Here is a 19,967-nt window from a genome sequence, read left to right as displayed (position 1 = left end):
AATATTGTTTTTACTGAAGTTTTAAAATGGAAACTGAACATAACGCATATTTAACAATTACCGTGAAAAAAAAAAATTTAATTGTTTTTCCACAGGACCAAACCCAGGGGTTGGCAAGCGAAGCAAGCAGGGGGCAGAGCCCCCTAGTGAATATTAAAAAAATGTTCTTCGGTTTAAATGTTTAAAGTCTACTTGAGCTCCACATGTGCAAAGCATACAATTACTCAACTTAAAATTACATATCGAGCGCATCTGTCTCATTTAAAATTGTCCAAAATGTTTTCAGGGCAAGATCCAACCTGTGAACATTGCAATCGAGCTCCAGACTCATTGGGCCATATGTTTTGGGCCTGCACCGAATTAACATCATTCTGGACCAAAATCTTTAAATGATTATTAGACAGCCTGGGTGTCAGAATCACTCCTAATTCATTAACAGTGGTGTTTGGTGGACTTCCAGATAGGTTTAAAGTGGAGAAGAACAAACAAACTGCAATTGTCTTTACTACACTACTGGCACGCACTCTTATCTTGCTCAACTGGAAGAATCCTAACTCACCTCTTTCAAGTCAGTTGGCAACTGATGTTATATACTATCTAAAATTGGAAAAAATCTAACTTTTTCAAAACTTGGCAGGATATAATCAATAACATTTTAGAAAGAATTTAAATTGAGGAAGTGGATTCTCTCCCTTCTTTATTATTCTGTTATTAAAGTTGTACTCTGTTGGCCTAGCTCTCTTTCTCATGGTTGGGGGTTGATTTGTTTCGAACCTAGTTTGTTAAACTTGACTTGCTTGTATGAAATGTTATTTGATTTTAATAAAATTAATAAAACGTTAAAAAAATATATTTAAAGTGTAAGTACCCTTAATTGTAAAACAAAAAAAAATCAACAATAACATATTTGTAATCGCTGACCTGGAAATAGACTAAAATAGTATATCCCAACCTTTCTTCTGTGGTGGCACACTTTTTGTAACTAAAACCATCCCAAGGCACACTGCTGTTGAACTAACCACAAACACATTATATCTCATAGTCTGTCTGAAGGTGTAGGACTCCCGGAGAAGCAGGTAAAAAAAAGCAGCTTCGAGATCAGTGTTCGCAGCACGGCACTTAGTGAGCACTTTGGGCGTATCTCGAACCTGCATTTGCCCCTATGCCCACTCCTCTCTGCCTCAGAGACAACTCCTATGCCCATTATCCACCAGCCCTGTGAGACTCACTATTGACCACACACTCAGGGAAGATGGACTGTAACAGTTCATTAGTGATGTGCCTGTAATATAAACATTGTGGTGATGCTTTTATGCCAGCTTCTCCAGGTTAAGTTCTGTCCTCCTCAGAAAGGTCTCAACACACTTAGGAAGGTGTCCCTCTCAGGTTTAGACCCAGGTGCGCTACACTGTCACTTCAAAGGCACACCTGGGCAGCTCTAACGGTGCACCACTGAGCTGCAGCCCACTGATTGAAAAACACAGGTCTAAAATGACACCCCACATGCTCATGTTTGCACGTTTGTCATTTTTAACCTTCTGGAAGTGGCTCTTATAGGGTTAGGACCAAAAATATCAAAACTTCTGTAATTTTTGTCATTGGCAAACTCGAAATAGAATAAAGTGGCACTCCTCATGCCCATATTACCATTCCCCATTTTTTTCAGAGTTTTGTGAGAAGGAGTAACTTTGAAACCTTTATTGCCATTTGTGTGTGAACTCCTGGGGTTGGTTGATGTGGCACACACGACTTTGAGTTCTTCTGATCATTTATGCTGTAGGCACCTATTGCTTTACTCTTTATCATAAGGATGTAATTTCTTGATCAAAATATGGTCCAAAAGTGGGAGGCCAAATTAAGGAGGAAACTAAAACAATCAACATCCTACATAACGTGACATCAAGATGAGTTGAACGGTTTATAATATGTGGGGATTTTATCATACCAGTGAGTCAGGAAGCACCAGACAAAAAGACTGAAGTGATACCAATTCATTGATAAGTAAATCTTAAGGAACACAATAACAAAACATGCGGCCCCTCTGGGCCCAAATTAATGTTTAGTTTGCCCACCACTGTACCTTCATGACAGCACTCTCTTTCGAACCTCCTTCCTCTGTCTACTCTCTCTCTCTAGACCTGGGCCTTTTTTTCCTGACAATTGACTGCTTGTCTCACTCTCTTTTTGAATCTTCCCTCAATAGTCCTTTGGTTGTAAGGTGGCACCCCAAGATTTCTGGTGGACTCAAGTAGTCTTTCCATTCTCCAGGTACATCAGGCTAGTACTCCTTTAAAAGGTACCTGATAGAAACACACCCCACATCTAATGTTGGCCTTTAAGGCTGCGTCTCCAAGACAGCTCCAAAGCAGCCTGGAATCATGCTCACTAGGGGCTAGGAGATGTTACCACCTATGGTTTTCCCTTCTTGATCTCACTTTCCTTACAAGAGACAATCAGTCATCCATGTTGGTAGCCTGGATGCCTGCCCCGAATGTCCTGGGGTATTACTGCACCTCTCCAACAGCTAGCAGTGTCTGGATACTACCTGCAACAGTTTTGCCCAGCAATCCTAGTGGTGCCTTTACTACAATATTAGAAATCTCTTGAGAGCTGGGTTCCACCTCACATTTAAAAGATATGATTCCCTATTAAAATCAAACTGAAACATATTAATATCATTTATATTTCACACTTGACTGTTTAATTGATTTATTCTGCATCTTATAGTCTTCTTATTATGATAATATTATAATACTAATGTGTGACTTGTGTTGCCGTACGCTACCTGGGCGTCAGTGAAAACTGTTTGGTATGGTCACTTAGCTTTCATTTTAGCTAATTCTGCTTTTACTCACATGAGAGGACTCCATTGCAAATTAGCCTTGATGCCCATATTTTAGTTACCCATCACTTACTGTACTTATGTGTCATGATCAACATCTTGATGTAAAAGAGTCTGGGTGATCTGGAGCATAATAACTATGAAAGTCAAATGTAAACATCTAATTAGTTCATTTCACCTTAACCATCTTAGCCACATGAGAATTAAAACTATCAGATTATGAATAATGTAAAATATTTTTAGTAGGCTATTGCCATGACAAGTACAGAGACTTGCTATGAATTTACTAAAATTTAATGTTCAACATACTGTAAAGAACAGCCATTAATGATCTGTATAAATGCAGAATTGTAAAATATCATGCATGATATAGATTTCACAGAAAATACATGAATATGTGAAATGTGAAAATCAATAAATAATAACAAAATTATATGTGAGTATACATAATTAAATGTGTCTTTAAATATCCATGTGTTGCTCTTTTATGTATGCACCTATTAAATTATTTCTTCATTTATTTATTTCTGTGAAACCACATGCAGCATGAAATAAGCCAGAAAACTGTTGTTTTCTCCCATCAAAGCTGAGAGGGTGGCTGTAATGAATGTTGTGTTTTGGTTGGATGGTTGGTTGGATTGGTGGACTGTCAGTGAGGCGCATGCTCAAAGTTGTGAGCATCTATGACTGATATTAGTGCAAGTAGCCCTGAATTCTTCAACAAAAGTTTGAATCTGCTTCACAGTAAGGAGACCAGAGTTCACGTCAAGGGTCCTCCATGCGTGGGGTTTGCATGTTCTCCTTGTGTCTGCATGGATTTCCTCCGAGTTGTCCAGTTTTTTCCAACTGTCCAAAGACATGTAGGTTAGGTGGATTAGCAATACTAACTTGGCTCTGTTGTGCAGCTAGTGTGTGTGTGTGTTCACCCTGTGAGGGACTGGCGCCCTGTCCAGGGTTTGTTCTTGCCCTGTGATCTATGCTAGCTGGGATAGACTCTAGGACCCACCAATGACCCTGTTCTGGACTAAGCTGGTTAGAAAATGACTGATGATGACTGAGTCTGCATCTGAAGTGTCTGCTGTAAAGTTAGCCGAAGCTTTACATCAACTCTACTAACAATCAAAACACAGTACTCACAAGAGTCCATCCTTGCAACTCTATTGGGTGAAAATAACAGTTTACATTTTAAGGTGTATTTCATGCTGCATACAGTGCCTCTGAATTAAATAAATTAGGAAATAATTAAATAAATACAAAAATACAGTAAATAAGCAATAAAAAATATTTCATGACACATTTCATATACTCACACAGCCATGCAGTCTCCATTTACAAGCACTAGCTGTTGAATGACTCGAGCTGAAGACCTTAAACTTGGTATTGTGATAGGATGCCACCTTTTCAAAAAGTCAGTATGTGAAATTTCTGCTGTGCTAGAAAGTACTGTTATTGTGAAGTGGAAGCGTCTAGGTGGAACAACAACTCAGCCAAGAAGTGGTAGACCACGCAAACTCACAGATCAAGGCCTCCAAGCGCTGAAGCACATATCACATAAAATCCACATTTCCTATAAGTAACATCAGCACTAGAACTGTGCATCGAGAGCTTTATGGAATGTGTTTCCATGGCTGAGCAGCTGCTCACAAGCCTAAGACAACTACATGTAATGTCAAACGTCAGCATACCACTATTGGACTCTGGAGCAGTAGAAACGTTCTTTGGAGTGGTGAATCATGTTCCAGTGCCTAACAGTACAATGAACAAATCTAAGTTTGGCACCTTCCAAGCAGGGTTTGGCTACCTTCTAGACTGCATAATGCCTACTGTAAATTTTGTTGGAGGAAGGATGCTGATCTGGGGTTGTTTTATAGGGTTTGAGCTTGGCCCCTTGGTTCTATTGAAGAGTATTGTTAATGTTATGGCATACAAAAACAATTTGTACAATTGTGTGCTTAACGGCTTGGTTTCTGGAATGCCCATTTCTGTTCCAGCATGGCTGTGCTCCATTGCACAATGACACTGGGGAACTCAAGTGGTCTGCACAAAACCCTCACCACAACTCTACTGAGCACCTTTAAGATGACCTGGAATGCTGACTATGAGCCAGATCTTCTTGTAAAACATCAATACATGACCACACAAATGCTCTTTTGACCGAATGGATACAATTTCCCATAAACACACTCCAAAATCTTGAAGAAAGCCTTCTCAGAAGAGTGGAGGCTGTTATAGCCAGCAAGAGGAAGGGTTAGGAGTCCATATTAGTGGCCACGGTTTTGGCATGGGATGGCCAATAAACTCATACCGGTGTGATGGTCAGGTGTCCACAAACTTTTGGCCATAACGTGTATGATATTAAGGTGATCATCTGGTGCCAGTTTTGCCAAACTGAATAATCTCTCTTTGGTTTCCTAACTCTCTTCTTGTATTAACTGATTGACTGATTGGCTTTACTTTACTTAATTGAATTACTCTCACTTAAATTATACAAACAACGATTCAGAGCACACAATGCAAAACAGTTTGAATGGCTTACACATCTTTGGCTGTTCCTCGATTTTTCTCTTCTGTTTAAATTAAAAACAAAGTCTTTTTTGTTTGAAAAGAGCTATAGGGGAGGTTCATTGACAGACATATGGGGCATCAAATCAGCAAACTAGGCCATTCCAACAACAAAATAGGAATCGTCTTTGGATCACTGGAGTCGGAGGCAGTGGTGAAGCCAGAAATTGCAAAGTGGGTGGGCCTGGACACAACTGGGTGGGCAAGCAATTAGCCATTCTTTGGAGAGGGGGTCTACATGAAGCTTTGCACAGCTCAGCATAGTGATGACCTAACAAAAATCCGGAGGGAGGATCCCCCTTGAAGATTACATTACAGAGAGAATTTGCTTCTGAATGGGGGGCCCTGGCCACACCGTAGCTTAGCCCCTGGCCTGAGGACCACATGCTAAAGCCAATCAACGCAAGTAAAAACATTAAAATGAATAACCTGTAGGAAAAAAAATGGGGCCAAATTATTGCCCTACTACATCTACAAAATCAACTCTATTTCATTCATATTGTATTTTTAAATTATGCAGACAAAAGCTAAAAGCAAAATCAGTTTTATGAAAAAATAATTTAGGAAAAGCATGTCCTCTTACACAAAAAGGGAAAAGGCAGAAATAAACTTCTTCTATACTATAATTAATGTATATCTGCCACCATTTAAAAGAGGAAGGAAGGAAGGAAGCCTTTATTGTCATTGTGCCAGCACAATGAAATTGTAAAAGCTACAACTATAAACAGTGCAAGTGCATCAAACAGCAACGAACAAATAATATAAAAAGCACACATCCTATTACAAATAAATACCATACATAAATAAGTAAGGGACATGAAATTATTATTCACTAAAGTTATCGTCATACATACTGGTAAAAAAATTGTAACAGCTCTATGAGTTCTTAAAATTTTAAATTCTAATGGCCAAGGATAAAAACTATCTTTTTGTTTTATTTTTAAAGTTCTTGCACTGCCTGCCGGAGGGCAGTAATGTGAACAGTGAGTGGCCAGGATAGGAAGGGTCTTAATGATTTTCCTGGTTCTGCGGAGGCATTGGGCACTGGAGATATCTTCATGGGAGAGCAGAGAGCTCTGCTGTACATATTACCCTCTGGAGAGCTTTCCTGTCTGCTGCTGTGTACATCCAGTATACCATATTGACTCTCGTTGGTTGAGCGGTAGAAGGTCAAGGGCAGCTTGTCCTTCATTTCCACTTTCCAGAGAAGTCTCCTGAAATGCAGTCGTTGCTGGGCCTTTTTGACCACCACCAGAGTGTTTGTTGTCTAGGACAGGTCCTCAGAAATGTAAGTTCCCCGGAACTTAAAGGAGGTCGGCCTCCATTGATGTATAGCCTGGCTCTGCTCTGTGCCTCCTGAAGTCAATGACCATCTCTTTAGTTTTGCGGGTGGTGAGTAAAAGATTGTTCCTGGAGCACCACACTGACAGCTTCTGCACGTCATCCCTGTGTGCTGACTCATCGTCACCAATTATGAGAACTACCACTGCAGAGCCATCATTGAAACTTGATGAGCAGTCATAAGTATACAGGGCATAGAGAAGTGGGCTCAGTACACAGCCCTGAGGGGAGCCGGTGTTAAGTGTGAGGGTGGAGTAGCTTTCGGGGCTAAATCTAACAGTTTGTGGACAGCCAGTGAGGAAATCCTTTATCCAAAGAAGGAGGAGGCAAAGTTCAGGTTATACAGCTTATTGATTGGTATGCTAGGGATGATTGTATTAAACACCAAGATGTAATTGACAAATAGCATCCTTACATAGGTTCCTAAATGGTCCACATGGCTCATCACTGTATGAAGGGCTGTACTGATAGCATCTTCCATGCATCTATTTGATATATAAGCATTCTGTTGAGGGCTGAAGTTGGGAAGGAGGCTGGCTTTAATGTGCAGAGCTATACGTCTTTCAAAACATTTCATGACTGTTGACACCAATGCAATTGGTCTGTAGTCGGGGTGAACGGTGGCCTGCGTCAATGACAGATTAAATAAATTAGTTAGGACTTATGCCAGCTGGTTGGTACAAGCTTTAAGTACCATGTCAAGTATGCCATCTTGTCCAGCAGCTTTCCTCAGGTTCGCCATCTTGAGTACCCATCTCACTTGAAATTCCTAACAAGTAAGTATGTCGCATCTGGGAGTTAGAGGGGGCAGACTGTCAGTGTGAGACCACTTTCCCTCAAAGCGGGCAAAGAAAAGATTTAGTTCTTCTGTCAGTGAGGCATCAGCACAGAATGGCACATGTACTGCTTTTGTAACTGGTGATTTTTCGGATTCCCTGCCATACCTGCTGTGGGTTATTTTCTGTCAGGTGGGGCTGTACCTTGCTCTTATAGGTCATCTTGTCAGTGCTGATGGCTCTCCTCAGATCTGCTCTTGCTGCACTGTACTGCTTCCTGTTCTCAGGTTCTCAACAGAGACTGAACCTCACTGGTCATCCATTGGTTTTGGTTGGGGTAGACGTGTATGTGATTATCTACTTTAACCATATCAGTGCAGGACTTAACATAGCCTAGTACAGTTTCTGTGTGCTTCTCTCAGTCTAATTGTTCAAATATGGACCATTCTGTGTTTTCAAAAAAGGCCTGCAGCTGTGAGAGGGCTCCCTCAGGCCAGGTTTTGATGGTTTTTATGGTTGGCTTGATTTCCCTCTGAGAGGGAGTGTTTGCTGGGATGAGTAGAAGTGAGAGATGGTCAGAGAAGCCCAGATGTAGGAGAGGTAGGGCTCTCTAAGCATGCTTTCGGTTGGAATAAACATGGTCTGGCGTGTTCTTCCCCCGGTGGAGCACAGTACATATTGCACAAATTTGGGGAGTACAGTCTTTAGGCATGCTTGATTAAAATAACCAGCCACAATGTGTACACTGCCAGAATAAGCTTGTTGATGGTTTTTAATCACATCATGTAGACAGGCAAGAGCTGAGCTAATATTAGCATTAGGAGGGATAAAAACAGCAACAATGATCACAGCAGTCAGCTCCCTTGGTAGGTAGAATGGTCTGCATAAAACTTGCTTCCAAATGAGGAGAGCAGTGTGTGTATAAAATCTTACTGTTTGTAGACCAGCCATCGTTAATACACACGCAAATACCCCACATTTGTTTTTGGCAGATTCCAATCTTGTGAAAGCAGTAGAGTGTACGGCCTGCCAGTTTCCCTACGATTTCCAGGACAAGCATGTACAGCCAGATTTCCGTAATGATCATCACACGACATTTATGGACATAGAAGTTTGTTGCCACTGGTAATTCCAGATCATCCAATTTGTAGATGATGGATCTAGCATTTGTGAGGAAGATACTCAGTATTGGGGGCGTATATGTCTGCTCCCTTAGTCTAACCAGAAGGCCCTCCCGACATCCATACTTCTACTTGCGCACCTGATGCCATCTGCACTGACTCTTGGACCCGATAACAATCCAAGGAGCGCCTGGAGGCCTCGCTATATCCTACGGTATGTTGTGAATCCGCTGGCAACTGCTTGTAATGTTCATATTGCATCATAATCCAATATTAAGCACTTCTGTATGACTATACTGGTCCATCTTAGCACACCTTGCACATAACACATATATACATATTAACACAGCAAAGCATTGAAACACAGAGCCGAAAGGCACTGCATCCATGAACGCCGCCATCTTGGGGCCAGATACCCCAAGAGAGGAACCTGCTGCAAATTTCATTTACTAGGAATCCACTTTGTTCACAATTAAAAGTCCATTCTGCTTTTGACATGAATGCTCACCATTCAAAGACATCTCACTCATTTGTTTTTGTGTAGCATCGGGTTTCCAAAATAATATGCAGCCTCTCTGGAGAATCTATTCACCAGATTACAAAAGGAAATGTGACACCTTTGTCACCATTAGCGGAGACTTGTGTAACTCAGTGTCCCAGGTATGGCAGATGTTTACAAGTGCTTGTCAGTATTGCAGAGCAGGCCAAGACATACTGTATTTTATGATTCCATTTTTCAGTTTTGACTTGGTAGTACAAAGTTTATCATTGCCTTCTGACACAGGCTGCCTTAGTCTGATCTGTGGAATACACATTAGCAGTAACTAAAGTTTCGGCCAGGGCCCTGCATACTCCCTGTTCCCATTACTAGGCTGAGAACATGTATGGATCAAAAATATATACTCACTGACCAATCTATCAGGACTACTATACTAATACTGGGTAGGGCATCCTTTACCTGTTAAATCAACCTCAGGTCTTTGTGGCATGGATTCCACAAGATGCTGGAAACCTTCCTTTGAGATTCTGGGCAAATGTGGTCATTCTTGTACCATGCAGTTCCTGCAGGTTTGACAGCTGCACATTCATACTGTGAATCTCCAGCTCTACCACATCCCAAAGGTGTTCTGTTAGATTCAGATCCGGTGACTGGAAAGGCCACTGAAGAACACTGAACTTACTGTCACATTCATGAAACTAATTTGAGACGACTTTTGCTCTGTGACATTATGTATTATCATGCTGGAAATAACCATTAGAAAATGTCTAAAATGTGGCCATGAAGAGACGTACATGGTTAGCAACAATTCTTAAATATGCTGTGGCATTCAAACAATAATTGATTGGAGTTAACAAGGCAAACGTGTGCCAAGAAAACATTTCCTACACCATTACACCACTACCACCACCTGACTGTTGACACAATTCAGGATGGCACAAATTCTGATGCTATCATCTATGTCAGTGCTCAACAAACTCCGTCCTGGGGACCCTCTGTGGCTGCAGGTTTTTGTTTGAGCCAGATTCATAATCAGTGACAACGCCTGATAACACAGAGCTCATTTAATTAGCTGTTTTTTCCCCTTTTCTCTTATTCTACATTCAGTAAAGCACAGCAGCATGATTTTTACATTTATAAGACATTTAGAAATATTTCTGCTTTTACTATAGATTTAAATGCTTAACTCTCTTTTGTTGATTTCATTTTATTTTGCCCTTTTTCTGTGCAGTTTTCCCCCTTCGTTGTTTCTTATTAATGACAATTTAAAACGAGCAGATCAGACACCCAGGCAAACAACACTGAATCATGAAAGGCTGCAACTACTTTAGCGTCAGACCCACTGATTAGTAAATAATGGATTAATTAAACAATTAGAACGCCTGGAAAAGCAGAATGAAAATCAAAATGAAAATATTGTTAAAAAGAAAAAACATTTATTATTCCCATGCCACAAAGACCTGAGGTTGATTTAAGAGCAAAAGGATGCCCTAATTGTTACTGCATGCTACATTTTAATATACTGTATATATATATATACCAGATGTGTAAGCCCATGCTGTAAAAAGCCCAGGGTCCTAGAACCTATTGAAATCGTCAGAAAAAAACTGAAATGTAGACATGTCAGGTAAATGAAAGAAACTACTCTGGATATCTCTCTCCTAAGAGGTTCTGTTTTGCCGACGTGCTTGCATCGCTTGCGCATTAGCGGCAGGAGGAAAAGATAAAGGGATCCTGTTTTGCCGATGTTAGCAGGTAAGTGACTTTGTCTTTCTTCGGAAGTTTCGTTTGGCTGACATGCTCATCTCGCTTGTGTATCCTCGGAGGTGGAGCCCTTTCCCCGACTCCACCTGTCACTTTTGGGCTGGACAGACAGACACGCACACTTCCATGCATAGATGTTTATATACAAGATATATATATTTTTTTTTTTTACCAAACTTAGTTTTCTAATTTCTATATTGTTCCCAAAACACAGAATGTGGGAAATAACAGTTCGCTTAATTAGCCCAGGAGTCCAATTAAAAATGGAACAAAAACCTACAGGCACAGGGGGTCCCCAGGACTGAGTTTGGGAAGCACTGATTTATGTGTCTCAGCAGAAACTGAGATTCATCAGACCAGGTTATGTTTTTTGCAGTTTTCATCTGTCCAGTTTTGGTGAGCCTGTGCTCACTGCAGCCTCAGCTTTCTGTTCTTGGCAGAAACCAGTTGAACCCACTGTGGTCTTCTACTATTGTAGCCCACCTGCTTCAAGGTTTGAAGAGTTGTGCATTCTGAGATGCTTCACTGCTCACCACAGTTGTACAGAGTGGTTATCTGAGTTACTGCCGCCTTTCCGTCAGCCCAAACCAGTCTGGCCCTTCTCCTATGACCAACACAACCCAATCAAGAAGGTGCTTCTATCCACAGAACTTCCACTCACTCAGTGTTTTTGTTTTTTGCACCATTCTGTGTAAACTCTAGAAACTGTTCTGTGTGAAAATCCCAACAGATAAGCAGGTACAGAAATATTCCAACTAGTCCAACAATCGTGACACAGTCAAAATCACGGAGATCACAAATTTAACCCATTCAGGTGTTTGATATGAATGTTAATTGAAACTCTTGACCTGCGTCTGCATGATTTAATGCATTGTGACGCTGCCATGTGATTAGCTAATTAGTTAATTGTATGGATAAGCAAGCGTATGTGTCCCTAATAATTTTCTCGGCGGTTATTGCACATATACATACACACACACACACCTATATATATGCTGTATATATACAGTGTATGTATTTATATATATATATATATGTACAATATACATAAAAAAGAAAACCTATTCACCAGATTAAAGAGGTAATGTAACACCTTTGTCACCAAGTACAGTATGTAGCTCATAGTCACAGGTATGGTCGATGTTCCCAAGTGTTTACCAGTATTGCAGTGAAGTCCAAGGCATATTTTATGTATTAATATTTATTTCTGACTTGTTGGCACAAAGGTTAGTTAGCATTGCCATTTTACACTGCTCAGACACCAGTTCAACATCTGTGTGGAACTGGCGTGAACTTCCTCATAGAGTCCAAAGACAAGCACTAATTTGGATTAGTCTGACGCATTTCTGGATTACGCATTTGCAATAACTGATCTTTGGGCCAGGGCTTTGAATGACCCCAGCATCCATTTGGTTGAGAAAAAGGATGGACTGATATTTTAGCGAACATTTGGTGTAGGTTGGGGGGATACTCCAAACTAACCATAGGGCTTTCTGTCCAACTAATGCTTGCTCACGACTGAAGCAAAATTTATAAAAAAAAAATACTTTTTTTTGTATGGAAGAAGACTAATGCACTTTTCTTCCTAAAAGAAAGAGGTACAAATCAGCAGTAGAATGCCACCCAGCTTACTGTATGTGAATTAATGGACTGTACATAAAAAAAAGATTTGTCATTTTGGCCAATGTGAAATAATGATAGATCACCAGAAAATTGTTACATTATTTAGAAAACTATAACATGAGCAAAGCACATTTTTCCCATTTAATACAGCATTCCCAATATTCAATATATAAAAAACAAGTGGTCTGTCCTAAAAAGGCAAATCCTTATCAAAAGTAAAGACCTTCTCTCGACAGCGAGTAAAAAGGGCACTCACCAGGGCACAGAATAACAGCCACATAAAGCTCTTAACACCCACAACACATTCAATACACAGGAGCTGGCAGCACAAGACAGAAGTCTGGGACCAAGCCTGTGCTAAGCACTACTTCATCACACCAGATCAGTTTAGAATCTCCAGTTAACCCTAACATCACGTCTTTGGGATGTGGGAGGAACACTGGAGTACCCTGAGAAAAATCCCATGCAGCCATGGTGGGAAACTCCACAGAAAGTGTGACCTAGTAGGGATTTGAACCCAGGACTCAGGAAGTGTGAAGCAGCAATGCTTAGATGCACAGCTTTGCGCTGCTGAAACTAAAATATATCAAATGCCTATAAAAGCTACAGTTCAAAGTCATTATTTAACTAGCACCTGTAATTAAAGGTCCAACACGTTGAACACGCACTTTTTTGTTTTTGCACTAGGAAACTGTTCTTCTTGGCGTTCACTACTGCACTGAGTAGCACTTGCGGCTACTCAGACTGCAAACATTCCTTTTTCGTGCACGTTTTATCCCTTACAGAGACGCTGCAACATCAGTTAATAATGAAGAAGCCCCCTGGATAGGACCCCGGTGCTGACAGAGCACAGCAAATGTGCACAACAACGCTAAGACAATTTAAACTGTCACATCCAATTATGTATCACTGAACCATAAGAAAAACTGGAGTGCCTCGTGGAATGCCATCTGAGCTCCACACGCACGCGAGTACCGCGCCGCCAGTAAATTGATACGTGAAATTCTCGCTTCATAATGTCAACGCTTTTCCATGCGCCCCCTAGTGTCCGTAATACATTCTTACTTCAACTTCTATATTGAGGTGTAAACGTTATTCTACTGGTCGGTTTCTCTTTTTGCTTGTTTGGTTATTCTGTAAGATTCCATGAAATAGAGCGTGATGTGAATAACAAAAGATTGACTGAATTGGCGAAGCTACGGCAGAATGAAAAAGATTAGGTCTTTTCATGCTGAAAATGATGAAATGTCGGAAGAAAAAAGTTTTTTTTTTTTTTTTTGAGAAGCATACCCACCCCTAGAATTAAATTCCTCATTTTTAACTCCATTTATCTTCCTTGTCGGGATTATTATCTAACAATTTACCCATTGATTTAATGCGGTATAATGCATACAAAAGAGGGATCACATACTCCTAAAAATGCGTAAATAAGCGATCGGCCTAAAACTAAAAAAAAGTTGAACCCAAGCAATAATACAAATCTACGCACCTCCAACTACTAGACATGTAATGGGAAAAATTGCACTGAAAAAGTCAGATTCAAAATACTGTGTCGGATTAGACACGTAATAAATGACACCTGTAGCGCTGAACCCGTCTTTGTCCAAGCGATTTAAAAGATTGACATCTGTTGCAGGAGTCCAGAAAGAACTTTTTTTCACATTGGACGTACAGGCTTGTTAAGCGATTGCTTAACCGTTCCTCCGGTGAATCTCTACCTGGTATTGAAACGACAAGGTTGGTGTCTGTAAATGCAATGGCTTAGCCATAACACCAAACTGCTTGATACAATAATAATAATAATAATAATAATAATAATAATAATAATAATAATAACCTCCTGGTAGTCGAGCTATCACACTTGTGGAGTTGTTGGAAGCAGCAGCGCATTGGTGTCAGAGAAAAGTGACCCACGAATAACTAGTCTCCCCATTAAAGCACAAGGTTCGGAGGTCTTCCATCATCGATAAATAATGACGGCATAAGGCGTTCCGAAATGTTTTGTTCAATACGGCTTCAAGACTTACCACTCGCGCTGTCCTGAATCAGCTTGATGATCTCGTCCACGTCAACGTGGTACCTGGAATCGATCTTATGTGTGACAGTGTGGCGGCCATCCTCGTCCAGTGCACCGTACACCCCTTCAGTAGCAAAATAGCAGTTCCTTTCCATATTGTCGTCGTCGTAGATGAATAAGGCTCTCTTCCAGTCGAAGAAGCGGAACATTGCCTTGAAAGTCTCCCCCATCTTGCGATAAGAGGGTGACACTCGAGTCAGATGCGTGTACTCAGGGCTCTTGCTGGCAAAGCCCGAAGCCAGTGCACCTGCCGAGATGACTGGAATATTCCAGTGGGACGCCAACCGAATGACCGGTGCGGCCGCGTATTCGCACACAGGTCCCAGGATCACGTCGGGCTTCCTCTTGAAGGACAGCTCCACCAGGGTGAACAGGGCTTGATTGCCGCAATTGGAGTTCTCATAGCGCGCCTTGAAAGTGAATCCTGAATGGAGACTCTCGTTGCCCCTGATTCTGTCCAGTATGTATTCTATAGCTGGTTTGACCCTGGGAATGGAGAACAAGTATGAGGTGTCTTTGGGTAAAAGGATTAGCACGTCGATGTCACTGTCTTCACTGAGGGCGCCTATCTGGACAGGCATCAGCGCTAAAGCAGCGCACAGGCAGCATAACGGCAAGCATGGCATAATGACAGATTCTCCCCTATCTGTCTTTATGTTTGTTTCCTTCCTGTCTATTCTGTTTAAACAATAGCTTTTATTAGCTGCTTTTGCACTGTTACTGTGTTTTTAGCAACCCCGTGACAAAGCAGACTTGTATGCCTCTCCGCGTCTTTGCAACCGGCGTGCTTAAAGTTTTGTCTGGTCGTTGAAAGTTAAATTGAGGGAGCAGCGCCGATTTTGCAGGACTCCAGGTTTCTGAAGAGTGAGCAAGAGGCCGTGCCACAGCTGCATCTAAAAGCCCCGCGTCTCCTTCTTTCCCGTGCTCACGCTCTCGCCGTTTCCCTGGTAATTACTCGCGTTTAAATGAGACAGCCGCTTGGTATGTAGGAGCCACAAGGGGCGGTTCGCTGGGCATTTTTGTAAGGCGCGTTCTTATTAATATTCATACGTCACTCAAAGGGAGACTCCGCCCTTTTAAAAAGAGAGACACGTTGGTTTAAAGATAGGCGGAGATGGGCACCCTGAGAAAAGCGGGTTAAAAACAAGTGACTTGTTAAAAAAAATCACGATCCAAACAATAAGGTGGACGTCACACTCCAAACGAGGAGGGTGCGTTACACGCAGCCGTTCAAGAATTTCAAATAAATTTGGCGTCCTTCGGCATTGATTTGCGTATGATGCGGAATCGGGCATTATTAAGTTATAATATAATTCAATGTAAATCAAAAAAGTTTTACTTTATTGTCTTTCATCTAAATTGGTTACAAACATGTTGTGCGTTTTAAAACTCTTTCCAGAAATGCCGATCAGAGCAATATCTATCACATTTCATTATACAAAAAACACCTTCGGTGCTTTACGTGTTCAAAAGCGAAGTATTACTTAACAAAATTAACATTTTTATTACAGATACATATAGCTCACAGCCATTCAGTAAATCAATAGTATTAGTTGAATGATCTATAGTAAATCGTCTACTGCAGCTTTTTGGCAATAAACGTGAACTGCCTGTGACACAACATCGCATAATTTTGTTAAACTCATTTCTAGTATACATCTCAAGAGGTTACGATAGATGCAGAATTATGAACTAAGTGGGTCCCCAAGAAGTCACATACTGTGTCAACATATGAGATATGACAATGCCCTTGTGATTTCGGTTATCTGTCCGCCTATTTTCTTAACCCGATGGGAGTTAGTAGATTTCGACGTGGTTTAGCAGTGCTGTAAGTTCACCACATCATGTCTGTAATAATTAGAGCTCCCTCGCAGCAGAACCATACCTGTCTGACGCAAGGCAAGGGCCAGTCCTGGCGGGGCCGCCACCCCATTAATTAAGCACACAGTCAGAAACAAACGGACCATTCGGTTACGTTAGGATAACTTAAACTCAGTGTGCACATATAACGCTGACAGACTGGCAAGGCAAATGGACACACATTCACGGAGTTGGAAGATGGCAGCGGTGACTTTTACGTCTGTCTTAACAAATAATAAGATACTGTAGATAAGCACCACAACTTCAAAAATCCAGCGCAAAACTAAGCGTTCTGCAATTGTGTTTGTGCCTTTTTTTTGGGGATACTCCGGATTTTTTCTTATTTTGTACATACCTGCAAATTAGCGTGATAGACGATTTCATATCGGTCCTCTTTGAGTGTTAATGTGGTTTGTGTGCGGCGGTTAACCATGCGACACTGACGCTCTTTGTAGAGTTCCTTCCCACTTTGCGTTTATTGCTACTGGGACAGGAACAGGACCCCTGGGACGCTGAAATGAAAAAGGGTTGGTTTGCTAAAAAAAATAACATTCGCAATGTTACATAATCCTAACAATACGGTAAAATAATGATTGGTGCTGCTGGCCCAAAGATAATTTAACACTGGTTTAGAATTTTGCGCCTGTTGTTGCTGGATGCAGAATTCGGGTGATCTACCTGTGTTTTGGTAAGGATTTCTTCAGGTGCTATTGGCTTCCTGTGACGTTTCAAAGAAATGTATGTCATGTTTGTCGGCGATTCAAATATCAACCCCATGTGAATTTGTGGGCATCAGTTGATACGTTTCCTGCGTTGTACATAATGCCGAGACTGTTATGTTAAAATAGTACAAATGACACAGGAGGCATCAATAAAACACGGAGAAAAATTAAATAGCAGTATACACTGTATTAATTAGTCGGATTGCATTATGTATATAAAAGTATGCAACAACAAAATCCCACAAGATTTACTTTACACTTAATGTATACAAAAGACAAAGAAAATATATATTTTTACTAAGATACTCCACATATCATAGAAATATTTCAGGAATTGCATTATATAGGGGTGTGTGTGTATATATACCTGTATATATATGTGTGTGTGTGTGTTTGTGTGTGTTATAGTGGTTAAAGTTGGACTTCAAACCCTGACGTGGTGGTTGCAAATCCCACTATTGATACTGTGTGACCATGAGTCACTTCACCTGCTTATGCGCCTATTGGAAAAACAAATTAAATGTAACCAAGTGTATCTTAAATATTGTCAGTCGCCTTGGGTTAAGGCACCAGGCAAGTAAAAATGATTTTATATATATGAATATTAATATATGAATATATATATAGAGAGAGGGAGAGAGAGAGAGAGAGAGAGATGCCTATGCATTGAGGACAGTTTAAGGGTTTGGCTAATTGTAATCTACCTCCGGAAAGCTAGTGGGCGCTGTCGACTAATGCCTTTTCTTTTCCTCTCTCTGCAGACCAGAAGACTGACAACCATGACACCTCTTATGTTAATTCTGATTTTTGCCCACCTGGACCCACCTCTTCCTGCCCAGGACTTTTCTGTCAACTACAGTCCTGGATTCCTAATGACCTTTTTATTAAGCAAAATACCTTTTTACAGGTCTCCCAATAGCCAACACTTTCTCTTCTTTTGTTCTCTGTTCTATTCCTTTCCTTCCTTTCTCCAGGCAAGTCTTTTGCTCTCCCACTTGACTTTGACTCCCTGAGTGGACAGATGTGGCTCCTTTTATGCCAGACCCCGGAGTACTTCTGGTGTCAAGGAGGAAGCACTCTTGGGTCAGGTGGGAGACGCAGAGAGTAGGGTCAGCCGTCACCTGCAGCACTCCTCCTGTTGGCACCCTAAGGGCCCAGCAGAGCTGCCCTATGGGACTGTAACTCTCAGCTTGCACTGCAGGCACACGAATGGGCATACTGGTCCAGGAATGCTTCCAGTGTGCCTACTCTTGGGGGACAGTCTCCCCTGTCCACAATGTACACTGGCCTCTCTGCCAGGTAAAAGGACATGGTTTATCAGGCTGGGAAGCCAGTCCACCTCTGCAGCCCATCACTCTCTCTCATGTATTTTATACATGTGTGTGGGTATATATATATATATATATATATATATATATATATATATATATATATATATATATATATATATATATATATATATATATATATAAAACTGAGATTGCCTGCATTTTGTCTGATGTTTTGCAAAAATGCATCATTCATAACTGTTTAAACATTTACCAATGTAATTGCAATCATAGGCCTGTACTTTTTGTATCACTTTTATACAGAGAGGCTAGATGTGAGCTTTATTGTAACTGCCATTATAAAAAAAGTAGTTCATATTCACGTAAAGCATGATGTCATGCAAGTGTATATTAAATACTAAGTAAGAGAATACCACAGAAGCAAGTGTTAGAGAAAGAAGAAAATTAGTTGTCACTTGTTAAGCAATGTGAGTTACTTGTGTGTCTGCAGCTTGTATCTGAGTCCTGGGACCCAAGGGCTGTGTAAAATATTATTTTGAACTTTGAAGAACTCATAAAATAATATAAATTATCTTGACCCCACACATTGCATGTTCTGCAGTTTTCCATCATGCTGTCTTACATGTGTGACTCTTGTTTCTTGTTATTGCATGTGTAGTTATTTTCAGACTATATTGAAGTATACGGATGTGTTTTAGTGAGTGTTAATGTGTTTTCAGTTTTCAATATACAAACAAATCCTGTGTTCTTTTAAATCTGCAGAGCAATCAGTGTGTATATGGTGAGTGCTATTGCAATTCATAGATGAGGGGACTTTCTTTTCTCGGTATTATGATATATTAGATCTAAAGTCGTTTAAATTATTTTAGCAAAAAAACCCAATCTTGCCACGGTTTAAAGAACGAAAATATATGGTTTGAATTTGACAAATTTAAGGTGTTCGTTGTCATTTTATACAAATAAAAACATCAATATAGAAGATAAAATAATTGTAAATGTATTGGGGTATCGCTTGATTTACATAGAAAAGATCTGAATGTATCTTTCACTTTATGTCAACCAAGGTTCTCAAGGTACTGTTCATAAAAGTGCTTCACGAGGGCACAGAGTAGCTCCATTTGTTTCACTGGTGATTATCAGAACACTTTTACATAAGCCTTGTTTTATTTATTTCTGCTACAAACGGCACAAATATTTTGGGCGTGCGAAGCCTTCAGCGAACCGTTTCCTCGGAATACAACAAGTGTATGCGTAGTGCCCTCTAGTGTCCAACTGCATGAATTGCACTTTGACGATGGTCACCAGTGCTCTGTCATCTGCTGATTTTAAAGTGTTGGATGAGCGTATCGGTCGTCCGTTTTTCGTTCCAGTCAGCTGTTAAAATGTAATCAGGAACGACTATAATTATTGTAAAATCAGTGAATACAAGTACAGAGGGAAGCACATTTACCAGTGATAAATACAGACCTCCTTTCTATCCTGTCTTAAACA

At 40.6% G+C, this 19,967-nt stretch overlaps 1 protein-coding gene across 4 annotated transcripts in view; it reads right to left on the bottom strand.

The window, feature by feature from the left end:
* The window catches only part of npr3 (natriuretic peptide receptor 3), a 104,942-nt gene extending 89,349 nt beyond the window's left edge, over window positions 1–15,593 (bottom strand). For all 4 annotated transcript variants that reach the window (XM_039758483.1, XM_039758484.1, XM_039758485.1 and 1 more), the window contains exon 1: window positions 14,556–15,593. In XM_039758483.1, coding sequence (XP_039614417.1) covers window positions 14,556–15,231 — 676 coding nt within the window. In that variant the 5' untranslated portion in view covers window positions 15,232–15,593. The remainder of the gene's footprint in view (window positions 1–14,555) is intronic.
* Between the last annotated feature and the right edge of the window lie 4,374 nt (window positions 15,594–19,967).

This window comes from Polypterus senegalus, chromosome 7 (assembly GCF_016835505.1).
Source record: "Polypterus senegalus isolate Bchr_013 chromosome 7, ASM1683550v1, whole genome shotgun sequence".
NCBI classification, from domain to species: domain Eukaryota; kingdom Metazoa; phylum Chordata; class Cladistia; order Polypteriformes; family Polypteridae; genus Polypterus; species Polypterus senegalus.
This window is presented reverse-complemented; position numbering and strand designations above follow the sequence as displayed.